Source organism: Talpa occidentalis, unplaced genomic scaffold, assembly GCF_014898055.3.
Source record: "Talpa occidentalis isolate TD23 unplaced genomic scaffold, MPIMG_talOcc4v2.1 talOcc4.10, whole genome shotgun sequence".
NCBI lineage: Eukaryota > Metazoa > Chordata > Mammalia > Eulipotyphla > Talpidae > Talpa > Talpa occidentalis.
In genome coordinates this window covers 98,542,348-98,554,841 of record NW_023600993.1, presented here as the reverse complement: position 1 = coordinate 98,554,841, position 12,494 = coordinate 98,542,348, and the positions used below count along the sequence as shown (strand labels likewise).

At 51.5% G+C, this 12,494-nt stretch overlaps 1 protein-coding gene across 1 annotated transcript in view; it reads left to right on the top strand.

The window, feature by feature from the left end:
• PREX1 (phosphatidylinositol-3,4,5-trisphosphate dependent Rac exchange factor 1) overlaps positions 1–12,494 on the top strand; it is a 164,721-nt gene that overhangs the window by 83,036 nt on the left and 69,191 nt on the right. Inside the window, exons 5-6 of the mRNA XM_037499984.2 lie at positions 1,356–1,457; positions 12,078–12,239. Coding sequence (XP_037355881.1) covers positions 1,356–1,457; positions 12,078–12,239 — 264 coding nt within the window. The remainder of the gene's footprint in view (positions 1–1,355; positions 1,458–12,077; positions 12,240–12,494) is intronic.

Here is a 12,494-nt window from a genome sequence, read left to right as displayed (position 1 = left end):
CTTGGGTGTTGAAAGTGGTTGGGGAAGGCTTCCTGGAGGTGGTGTGGCTGAACCAACTTTGAGTAAAGGCAGCCTGGCCTTATACTTCCAAGACCAAACTCTTAATCAGCCTGCCTGGGGCTAGGTGCCACTTCTGTGGCTCACTTGTTCTGGGGTGACCTTCGGGGGAAAACACTGAATCTCTCCAGCCTGAACTGAGAAGTGAGAGTAATGATGGTTTTCAGTCCACAGGGAGAATGAGCCCTTGGGGGTCTGGTCTGCCTGGCACATCTTAGGTCTTGGTCAGCATCAGCGATGGATGATGATGATGGTATAATTGTTATTTTGGGGGGAAGAAAAAGCACTTAGGTAGGGTGGGGGCACAGAATGAGCACAGGAAAGGGAACTGGCATGAAGGACGTGCTGGATGGGCAGGTGCAGGTGGACCCTGAAACCATAGTGAGGCCAGGAGTGGTGTGGCCCGCGGGTGATGTTTTTGATTCTGACTGAGATTGGTTTTCAGCCTGCAAGTCCAGATAGAGATTTGTGTGATGATGATCGTGTACCCACCTTCTAGGTAAAGAAATAAAATTTTCTGTAGAGGTTGAGGATTCAAAGTTCACTTTCCAAATCCGGTTACCCTCTCCCCACAGAGGTACCCCCACTAGAATTTGATACATTTCTGCCCCATGCATGTCTTTGTATTTTACAACATATGTGTTCTCCATAAATAAGGCCTGGTTTGGTTCTGGGTGTCTTTAAAAGCTTTATATAAGTAGGTTCATAATGTACACATTCTTCTGTTTCTCTTTTTTTGCTCAAGAGTGTGATTTGAAGTTCATCCATGTTGTCTGGCATAGCTTTAGGTATCCTTAGTGTGCCATTATTATAAATCTACTACAAACATATTTTTCTGTGGGCGGGGTATTTAATTTGCTTCCCGTTTTTGCTATTCTAAACAAGACGCTCTTGAATGTCCATGTTCCTGTCTCTGAGAGCATGTTTGTGGATCAGGATTTGGCAAGCTGTTCTGTAAAAGGTCAGATAGTAAATATTTTAGGTTTTGTGACTCTATGGTCACCCCTCAGCTCTGCCATGATAGCTTGGAAGTAGCCACATGTAAACAAATGGATGTGAGTGGCTGGTAAAACTAATTGCCAAAGTGGGGAGTAGCAGTATTTGGTCCACAGGCCATCAGTTACCGCCCTGCTGCAGCCTTTGTGCTGGGTGGCAGAACAGTCATAGCCTATCTCTCTGGCTGTTGCTTTCAGAGTCTGTGGCTGCCTCTGGAATGTTTCCCTGGGTTGCTTGGGGGTAGACAGATCCCTTTGCCGTACTTGCTGAGTTTTCATGAAGGTTTTCCTGTCCCTTTGCAGAGCTGCATGCTTCTGGGAGGCCGGAAGACCACCGACATCCCTTTGGAAGGCTACCTGCTGTCTCCGATTCAGAGGATCTGCAAATACCCCCTCCTCCTCAAGGTGAGCCCTTCGCCTGACTCCTTTCCTGTCTTTGAGGTGACAGAAAACCCAGCTCTGATGGGCTTCATCACAAAAATCTGGTAGTGCAGGTAGCTGGGACATCGGGCAGGCTCGGCTTTGGACTGCATGCTCTAGGATCCGCCTCTTTCTCCCAGTTCAATTTTGCTTTCAACTCTTCTGCTTTCTTTCCAGTGTGACAGCAGGTGATCACAGTTACTCCCGCCTCACATCCTCTTGAGTTCAAGGGCGCTGGGAAAGAGTGAACATCTCTGCTAGTGGCTCTGACAGAGTGCTGAGAGTCACTCAGTCTGGCCAGGAGAATGTGGTCTGGACCCAAGTCAGGAGCTGTAACTGGAACCAGTAACATGAAGCCTTTGTGCCATTTATCTTTCTCCCATAGCCCTAGACTGGCCTTTCACCCTAAGCATTATGACCAGGGCAGTGCTGAGCTCTGATTGGCCGAGACATGGCAGTGAGAGTGTGCAGCAGTGTTGCACTCTGAGTGGGATCACAGTCAGGTGCTCTACCCCTCAACCCATCAGGGAGCAAGTGAACTCTGGCCTAGATTTGTGTCATGTGCTCCAGCCTCCAACCAATCTCTGGGTCCCACACCCCAAAAACTCTATGAGGGGGATAGATGGACTCCTCCTTTGCAGGAATCTGGGCCATTTATGGAGCCGCCCAGAAGCAGGGAGGGCAAACTGTAACCATCTACCTTGGCTGGCCTTGGTCATGGCCACCAGGGGACGATTTGCTGCCTAGAGAGAATCAGGGGCCTGAGCACCTTGAATTTCAGCTTTAGAGTTGACTTCTGGGCAGATCCCCAGCTGGCGTGGCTCTGCCACCATCTGCTGTTCTCAGCGCTGGGTCCCTCAGAGGTGACGGCTGTCGGCCTGAGCCGGCCCTGCTCCGCCTGGAGGGCCCGTGTCTGGCCCCTGGTGTGCTTGCTGCTGGATTCATTTGGCTGGTGGTGCCTCATTCATGCACCTGCCCACTAGGGCCACACACATCCTGTTCCGTGAAGAGCGGGAGTTGAGAGGAGAGGGAAAGGGTGCGAGGGAATTCTTGAACTTGACTGCTGGCGAGGTGGGTGGCATCTGAGCCTTTGAGCTGGACCAGACCCTGGGCATCCACTCTGCCTGTGAACACAGGCTTTTTGGCGAGTAGCCATGGGCAGTGGACGTGACTGTCCCCTGCTTCCGCTGGCCTGCTGCTGCTTTTCCTCCCAGGGGTCTCAGAAGGACCTTCTGCAGCTTTTGCAGCTGCTTACATCCAGGGCAGATGCTGGAAATACCGTGGCAGTCAGTGCTGCGCCTTGGTGTGGAAGGAGCGGCAGGCGGGGCTTGTTAGGTAGCCTGTGCGCTGAATGGGCCCTGCAGGTCCGCTGCATTTGACCTTCGTGATGTGTCTTCCAAACTTGAATTCGTCGCCGGCGCTGAGGAGGTAGAATACTGCAGTGGTTTAGGGCAGGGGTTGGCGGAGCTGTGACGGGAGAGGCAGATCTGACCCAGGGCCTGTTTTTGTACAATCCGTGAGCGAGCAAAGAACAGTGTTTACGTTTTCTAAAGGGTTGGAAAAACAAAACAAAAGCAAACTGTAAAAACAAACAAAGAAGAATATGTGACAGAGACCGGATGTGGCCAGCTATCAGGCCCTTTCAGAAAAAGTTTGCCGGTCCCTGGGGTAGAGCCAGCCGCCACCGCCACAGGCCGCCTGGGCTTGAGCTGCTGTGCTGACACTTACCAGCGTCCTGCCCTGGGCCGGCTGCTTCCTTGTGCCTCAGTTTCTCACCTGTACTACAGAATATGTATTCATAGTCCTGATGGGGTTGTTACGATGATTGAGCACTTATTTACGTGATTCTCACCGAACCTTAGGCAAGTGATTAGCCTCGTTTTTGAGATGAGGCAGCTGAGGCACAGAGAAAGGGAGTGGCCTGCTGAAGACCATACACTACGCAAGCAGGAGGAGCTGTGATGAAACCTGGAGAGCCTGACTCCAGAGTCCCTCCCCTAGGCATTAGGCCACACTGCCGGTGGGGAAGCCCTTTGGGTAATGAAGCTGCCAGGTGGTAGGGTGTCTGGGAAGTGAGGGTCTGGGGTGGTCAGTGGCCTTGTGTTTTGTGGCTGAGTGCCTGGTCTGCTCCTCATTTCCTGGGTTTTAAAACCTTCAATATTGGACCCATTAGAGGAACCACCAGCTCCAGCGCCAGGACCTAGCCGGGGCTCACCTAGATGTCAGCCCTTCGTTTTCTGTTTCTTGGAAATGTCTGGGGTGCCAGTGGGCACGAGGAATAGCACTTTTCATTGCATATTTTAATACTCAGTGAGGCTCGCCCCGTGGGTACAGGGACGTTCTCCAGGTGAGGCCCAGGCTTTCGTGATCCCACTCAGCCTGGGGCCTGGTGGAATTCTTGGGCTCTGGATTCCTGGGAGAGCAAAGAGCAACAGAACTGGCCGGCAACTGGTGGGGGAATAATTGTCCACGGGAAGCAATGGTGGAGCCAGGTTGTGGCTTTGCTCTCCGGACCAAATGGCTGTTTACTCGCCTGTTCCCTCAGTCTCCAGCTGTGTTTACGGGGAGGGTGGGAAGCTCAGAGAGCATTGGGGTACCAGCCAGCAGGACCTTAGGTTTTGTGGGGCATGCCATCTCCCCCCTGGCTTCCCCTCACCCCCACCTCCCTACAGAATTGCTCAGTGTCCCGGCCGTGGGCACCCACAGCAGGAATGTTTGCATCAGCCAGCAGCTGGGACCGAGGGGGAACACTTCATCCTTCACCCCCCGCCCGAGTTCCTCCTTTCCGTCACATTTTCCAGTGGGTTTTAAAAACCAGTCCCAGATACTTGGGGCAGCTGAGGGCAAACCCTCATCCTCCCCTTCGACCCTTCCAGTTCTGACTGCCCTGCAGATGTCATGGGCCCTCTGCGTCCCTTGGTAGAGCTGAACTCTGAATTGAGTAGGAGCTGGGGTCGAGGTGCGGGCGGAAAGAAGGAAATGGCAAGAATGAAAGCCTCTTTGGGAACAGTCCCCGAAAAGCTGAAGTTGAACATTGCCTAAGAATAGCCGGAACATTCTATTTCAGCCTGAGCTCGGGACTGGGCTCGACAGTTGGCATTTTTAAGCTTTGTTGAGTTTTCCGTTGATGTTTCCAGGGAAATGATTCAGGTTTGGGGGGATGCCCCGAGGGCTCCAGTGGCAGGTGCCCCAGGGGAGACCGACTGTCTGAGAGTTTCCTGGTGATGGACAGATCTCATGGGGGCACTGGCTGACCAGTAAGTGAGCAAAAGACCCAGGCCCAGGCCCTGCCCTTTGGAGCTGCCAGCCTGGGACTGGGCCCCCGGGGAGCGGGGCAGGGGCCAAGCTAGAGGCGCAGGTCTGACCAAAGGGGGCAGCTACTACTCCAGCCCACCCCCTCCTGTCGCCTTTGCCTCCTCTGCGGGCCCCTCCACTTCCAGACCTCCAGCATTAGGTGCGTCCACGGCTCTGTCCTTGGGCCTCCTTTCTGTCTAGACTTGCTCCCCATGTGGCCTCATCACTTGATGACTCTTTTTTTTTATTAGTCTATTCACAGGTTGTGCAACCATCACCACAGTCATTTTAGAACATTTTCATCCCCCCAAGGAACTCCGGGCCCATGGGCAGTCACTTCCCTTCTGCCGCCTCCCCCTGGCAGCCCCTCATCCGCTTCCTGTCTCTGTGGATCTGGCCTGTCTGGACATTTCAGATCGAGGGGCTTGCAAGCCAGGCCGCCTCTGTGTCTGCTTCCCTTGTTTAACACGGGGTCTTCAAGGCTCACCTGCACTGTGGCCCGACGCAGCCTTGCTCCTGAAGCCTGTGTAGTCTGTGGAGGGGCTGGACCACATCCTGTTCTCACTCACCTTCGGTGGCTGCCACTTTCTGGCCGCTGTGACGAATGCTGCTGGGAACATCCATGTGCAGGTTTCTGTGACGTCCCCATGGCTTTAACCCCGGACTGTGCCTGTGGTGTGCAACCGGGCCCTCTCCCCTCAGCGCCAGGCCTGCTCTCTTGCCCCCTCAGCTGCTCCGCGTGGATCCAGCAGGGATCTCCCACCTGCATGTCCCAAGCCAAATGCCTGGCTACCCCATACCCACCCTACCTCACTCCCCCATAGCTGGCCCCTCCATCTTCCTGGTTGCTCAGGCCAAGTCTTGGGGTTATTGTTGGCTCACCCCACTTCCAGTCTATTAGGAAGCCCGGTTGGCTCTACCATCAGGATCTATCCAGAGTCCAGCCCTTCACAGTTACTCTTCTGCCTTCTCTTGGCCGCAGCTCCCGGTGGCTCTGCCTGCCTCTGCTCCTGTCCTCCACAGACTGTTCTTGACTCAGCTGTGAAACCCAAGTTGGCTCACATCACTCTTCCCTGCAGCTACTGGGTCACCCAGGATAAAATCCAAATTCCTCACCATTGCCACCTACAAGGCACTACATGATCTAGTCCATGTTTCCTCTGCCTTCTCCTCCTCTCTCCCTCCTCCCTGCTGCTCCTCTCACACTCACTTCCCTGCTGTTCCTTAAACACAACAAATAGGTTCCTGCCCCAGGACCTTTGCGTCTGCTATCCCCTCTGTCTGGAATATCATTATCTTAGATGTCCTGAGGCTCACTCTGTAATCTTGTCAGGCCTCTGTTGCTCTGATGTCCCCTCCCCGGAAAGGCCTTCCCCAGAGCCCAGGATGGTGCCTGGTGCTCAGTAGGTGGTCCCCCAGTTACTCACTGAATGAATGTGGAGATGCCATCCCCGGGTGCCAGTTGTTTCCATGGTTGGGCAAAGACAGAAGCTGAGGCATAGGGGGTCATGACCTCTGGCTTCTTGGGCATTCTCAACAAGATGGCGACAATACCAGATCCCAAAGGAGGCGCCTATTGTGAAAACCCCCAATTTCCAGACATCATCTTGATCCAAAACTTGAGAAACATCCCAGGCACGTCTTGGGAGCTGTCTGTCTGGGACAGCTGCTGCATGGGGGTTGTCAGTGCTGCTCAGGGGAATAGCCTTGGGTTGCAGGATTTCTGGTATCTCTGCATCTTCCTCATCTGTGGCTGATGCAGTGGTCCCCCACACTCAGCATGAATACCTTGCTATTCATTACCTCTGCCTCCTTGGCTGTCAGAAGTATGGCACCCAGGGAATGGGTCAAGCCCATTGCTAGGTATTCACATCAACTCCTGGTGCAGGGGGTGGCTGGGAGTGGTGTGTTTCCCAGAGTGTGGGACATGCACTGAGGATTTTAGGTAGCACATGAGATACTCTGTGTGAAGTGGTAGGGGGCGGGAGGGTAACACTAAAACACAGAGTCAGACAGTGAGATGTTGCCTTCTTAGCAAATCCTTCCCAGTCTTCTAAGCAACTACCAGCAGTGAGCCATGGTTGGTACTGCAGTGTCTGGGTCTTTGAAGCCATTCACTCAATCATTCGTTCATTCACCAACTATTTTTTAGGGTAACTGTTTCAATCACATACTTTATAGTTGGTGCTGGAGATATGAATGAATAGAAAATACATATGCTTATTTAGATGAATTCCATGGAAAGAATGGATCTAGCTGCACAGGGCTAGTAAGGACCAGGGATGATGGAATGAGCAGTTGACATTTGTGCAAAATCCTGAAGAAGGTGAGGAGGGGGATGTATGGGTACCTGGAAGAAAAGTTTTCCAGACAGAGGCAACTGTCAGTGTAACTGTCCCCCAGTTACTCACTGAATGAGTGTGGAGATGCCATCCCCGGGTGCAAAAGCCACTGTGATCAGAGAGGAGGTTGTAAGGGAGAGAGTGGGGGTGGGATGGGATTAGAGAGGCGATGTGGCCAGATTATGCAGGCTTTGTGGACTGCTGGGGACAGGAGTTGTCTTCTCTGAGTGAGGTAGGTAGGCACTGTGGGAAGGTTTGAGCAGAGGAGGGACAGGATCTGCCTTGCTTCTAAGTATCCCTCCCCCTGACTGTGTGCAGAGAATGGACTATGTGCTGAGGGGTGTGGGTGTGGGGATAGGGAACCAGGAGACTTGACCAGTGGCCCAGAGAACAGGTGGCTGGATGAGGGTGGTGGCGGCAGAGGTGAGTGCATTTTATTGGAATTGCCTGATCACATCATTTCCCCTTTTTCTATTGGACTGTTGTCTTTTGTAGTGAGTTGCTGAGTCCTTTCTAGATTATTCTGGATATGTTGCGTCATCTCTTTGGCATTCTGGCCTGATGTTATAAAATAGGCTGCTTCTCTGCTGGGACCTGGCATTGTGACATTTTGCTGAGAAGACCCAGGAAGTCAGAGGTCTGTCTCTTCGTGGTGGCCCTTTGTACCCCAGTTTCTATCCTTGCCCAACCACAGTGCCTACCCTCCATCCTGCCTCCCCAGTAAGGCACTTGACACCTCGCCCACAGATACTTCAGCACTCCAACCTACACCAGCAACCTTGAAGCTCTTTCCTGTATGGTGAGCAACAATAACCCCAGGAAGTTCGAGGAACAAAGCCCCTTACCTGCAGGTTGTGTGTGTGGGGGGCTTTTCCTGGCAAAGCTTTGTTCTGATATCTGTTCTATCAAAGGGCCTTCCCAGATCTCCCTTCTTGGGAGTCCTGCCTGCCTTCTGCTTTCTGCCAGTCTGGGTGTGGTTTTAGCTCCACCTTAACTTAGCTGTGTGACCAAGGGCAGGTTGCTGAACCTCTCGTCTGTGTCTCCATTTGCAAAATGGGGGTGGTAGTTGCCACCCATGTTTGCTACAAAGATTAGATGGAATAATTTATGAGAAAATGCCTGAGGACACTTTGCATATATACTAGGTAGATAGTCATGTTTGGTAAATGTTAGCTGCTCTAATATGGTAATGATTTTTCAGTTCCTGTACTTATTTGTGTTACTTGTTGGAGAAGTGATGTAAGCTCTGTGCCTCAGTTTCCTTCTCTGTCAAATAGTGCCTCAGGTATGGGTTGTTGTGAAGATTAAATGAAATAATGTCTATAAAAGTTACAGTAAGTATTAAATGTTTTTATTGCCCCAAAATCTATTTTGTCCAATATTAATAAAACTATATTGGGTGTCTTGATTAGTACTTTCATGATCTGTCTTGTTTCATCCTGTTATCGTCAACTATTCTCTATCTTTAGATGTTAGGTGCTTCTGTAAATAGCATAAAATTAAAAAATTAAAATCTCATCTGACAATCTCTGTCTTCTAACAGAAGAATTAACTCACTTGCAGTTATTGTGTTTATTGTTAATTTGAACTGATTTCTACCATCTTTTAAGTTTTTTTTTTTGGTGTTCCTTTTTATCCTTTTCCTTTATTTTGGATAATTTTAAATTTTTATTAATTTTTTGCCTTTTTTCCCCCACTCCTTTCTTTTGCTTCCACTGCCACCACCACCACTGTCATCATCTCTCATAATTTTACCCTCTTCTGTGAAGAAATGTCCCTGTAGAGCCTGGAATTGGGAGTGCTTTTAGTATGAGGTGTCATGCTAGGGCCTCCATTGGAAGTGAAGCCATTGAAAGTTGGAGCCCCCTCATGGGAGTAGACACCCACCAATCCAAGGTCTCAAACATGGGTGCCTGAAGGGCAGGTGCAAGAAGTGAGTGCACTGGCTATAACTCACTGGGGTGGGGTGGGGTTCTGGCACACTGTGCAGCTCGTAACCCATCTCTGGAATGGCCACATTCAGCCAGGTGGACCTGCAGGCTCAGGGTGGCCAATGCTTCTGCTTTGATGAGAGGCTGGCAATCGCACTTGATCTGTGGGTCCAGCGTGTGTCCTCCACAGAGCTAGAACAGCTAGGCTCAGAGAGTGGAGGCGGCTTGCTTAAGCTCAAATAGTTTGACCTAATCTAGGTCAAATGTGAGCTCTCTCACCACATTTGTCTTCTTACCTCTCAGAGTGGCAGGAAGGCATTTTTAAGACCTGTGAGTATTATTTCTTTTCTACCATTAATCCCTAATCTGTGGGATACATTTTTCCCAGACCTGCAGCAGGGGTGGAAATTGTTAAAAACTGAAAATAGATTTGCATGAAATGTGCATGTAGTTTGAATGCCTGAAGGTTTTCTTGCCATGCTGACCATCTTTTCAGTTCTGGGTTTTCTTGGACTACCAGATGTTTCTTGCTTCTTGTTTTCTTCTTCCTTAACTGACCCTAAGGCTTGTCAGTACCTCTTCATTTGCATCCTGCTGTCACCCTAGATGTGTCACTGAGGGACCCCAGCACTGCAAGTCCAGGAAAGCGCTTGCCAGAGAGACCACAGCTGGGCCTCTGGAGCTTAGATGTGGTGCCCTGGGCAGAGGTCTGTGGGCAGAACCAACAGCTGGGTGCAGGATCAGCCCCTTCCGGAGCTGGCTGAAGTGGCCTCAGAGAGTGGGTGTGTGCCATCTGATCCAACCACCATTGCTGACACCCTGCCTCTGTCGGGGGCGACCTTTGTTCCTCGTGGAGAGCACAGTGTGGCTTTCCACCTCTCAGTCCCCACCAGCCTCAAGTCACAGTGGGTTGCTACTTTTGCCATTTCTTCCAGTGACAAAGCCAGCTTGGTTTTACACTCTGGCTTTATGGGTCCGTCTTCAGGCGGCATCCAGAAGCTCAAATGATGCCATTGGACTCGGACACTTCCTGCCTCCTGGCCTGCTTGTCTCTGTGTTGGCTTTATTCTCAGGAGCCTCCCTTCTCAGGGGGCTTTGTAGGGTGTTCAGGCCTGTGTCTGACTAGTGGTCCAGGGACGAGAGACCGTGTCTTTCCCAGTGACCATCTCACTGACAGTCTCCGGCCCAAGCTCGTGGGGCAGCTCGGGGCACGTACGCTCCTTGAGCCGGTGGCTGTGGGGGGAGCAGGGCAGGAAGGTGCAGGCTTCGTGCTGACATGGCACCGGGAGCTGGGTGGGAGCCGGCCCCTCTAGCACTTGGACCCTAGGAAGGGCAGTGAGGATGGCAGGTGTCTGCCGTGCCACCTTCCTCACTCCCCTCATTGCTCCTTCTCCTCTTCCTCCAAGGATGAGCAGAGAAGCAGCGCTTGGCTTCAGCCATATTACTTTGTTGCCTGGTTTGGCCTGGAGTTTGGGGCCCACGTCCCAGACTGCCCCCTCATCATCTCTCTGTGAGCAGGGACCACACCCTGGGGGCTGCTGGCTGCCGGGAGTGGGGCTATATCGTGATTGGAGCCGGAAAGGAGGTGAGGCATCTCGGAAACACCGGGGACCCCAGCTCTGCTCTTGGCATCCTCTCTTCTAGGAAGTTCTCACCACAGGCCCACCTGCCAAGCCACACGGGGCCCAGACTCGTGGGGCGGGACGTTGGGGAAAGGTCACCCAGCCTGGTTCTGGAGGGGCTTCTGCTGTCCATGTGGAGGGGGCTCTGGACAAACCCTCCCTTTGCTGCTTCTGGTTGTCTAAGGACGCGATCCCCAGGACTGGCCACTGCTCAGGCACTCTTCCCACAACCTACTTTCGGGGCGTGTATGTGTGTATTCACCATCTACTGTTTCTGCAGGAACCTGTAGCTGTGGGTGAGCATCCACCAAGCCCCGAGTTCTAGCTCCGTGATCTTGGACACAGGCTTCACCTCCCTGAGCCTTAGTTTCCTCATGTATAGTGTGAAGGTCATTGCACCTCCCTCATTGGGGGGAACTTGTGGATTAAATGACTTAGTGTATATAAGTTGAGGGCAGGGCGGGGCATGAAGTTGGTTCTCAAATGCAGCTACTATGACTTCTACTTTTGTGATGACTGTTACTACATAGAAATAATAATAAAAATGAGATGTTGTTATTATTATGGAACTACTGATGGTCTGAACATTGTGCCCTCACTGTGCACCAAGAAGCTCACATCCATCATTCCCTTTGGTCCTCCAAACAATGTTAAGCGGTGACTGTGAGTCCCATCTCATAGATGGGCACACTTGACCTCAGAGAGGTGAGGCCGCCTACACAAGGTCACACAGTTGGGAAGTGGTGAGGATGGGGCTCCAACCATGCCTTTCTCTTCGTGTGGCTGCTTTTGACCACAACGCCTTCACACGCTGATACACTATTCAAGTTAGGATAAAGCATGAGTAGTCCTGAATCTAGTGATGGAGAACTCACCACCTTAATAAGGCAGCCCCATGGACGTTCATACAGCGGTCCCTTTACGGATGTGGGGGTTTTCTGCACCGTAGTCTACCACTTGTGAATATGACTCTGTTCTCATTTGAGCCAGTATGTTCAGGGTTGCATTGGGCAGGAGCTTCCTCACCTTCCTCTTGTTGCATGTGAGACCTCTGTTAATATGGCTCAAGCTCCATTAACTCTGAAGATACCCACATTTTTATGCTCATTTTGGACTGATGAGTACATTTTCGGGATTCCAAGCCCTTGTAGTCTCTGGGACTGTGAAGTAGAAGGGACTTCTTCAAATATAAGGGATGGAAAAACCAGTTCAAACAGGCTTATTAAAAAAAGGTACATGTTTATGGGTGCACACAATTGAAAAGTACATGGATAAGTTTCAGGTTTGTCTAGATCCAGGTGTCACCAAGGAATTGTGTGCAGCAGAGCTGGGATTTGGCTCTCCATGGTGACCTACATGCCATGTTCGTCCCTGCTGAGTGGATGGCTCTCATTCCTGTCCCCACTTCTCCCCTAGGAGCTGGCCAAGAGGACCCCCGGCAAGCACCCAGACCACCCTGCGATCCAGAGCGCGCTGCAGGCCATGAAGACCGTGTGCTCCAACATCAATGAGACCAAGAGGCAGATGGAGAAGCTGGAGGCGCTGGAGCAGCTGCAGTCGCATATTGAAGGCTGGGAGGTGTGTCTGCGGCCGGAGGGCCTTCTGGGTTGGAGGCAGGCCCAGGAGGGGCACAACAGCAGACACGAACTGTGGCCTGGGCGCCAGATTTGGCCTGCAGCATATTCTGTTTGCCTGTGTGGTGTTTTGGTTTTGAAGAAATTGTTTAATTATTTTCCAATTAAGTCCATACAAAAATCTAGTTTTTGAGTTTCTCATGAAAAATCAGTAACACCACACTCCCATATTCCAGGGCAACAACCTCTGAAGCCTCTA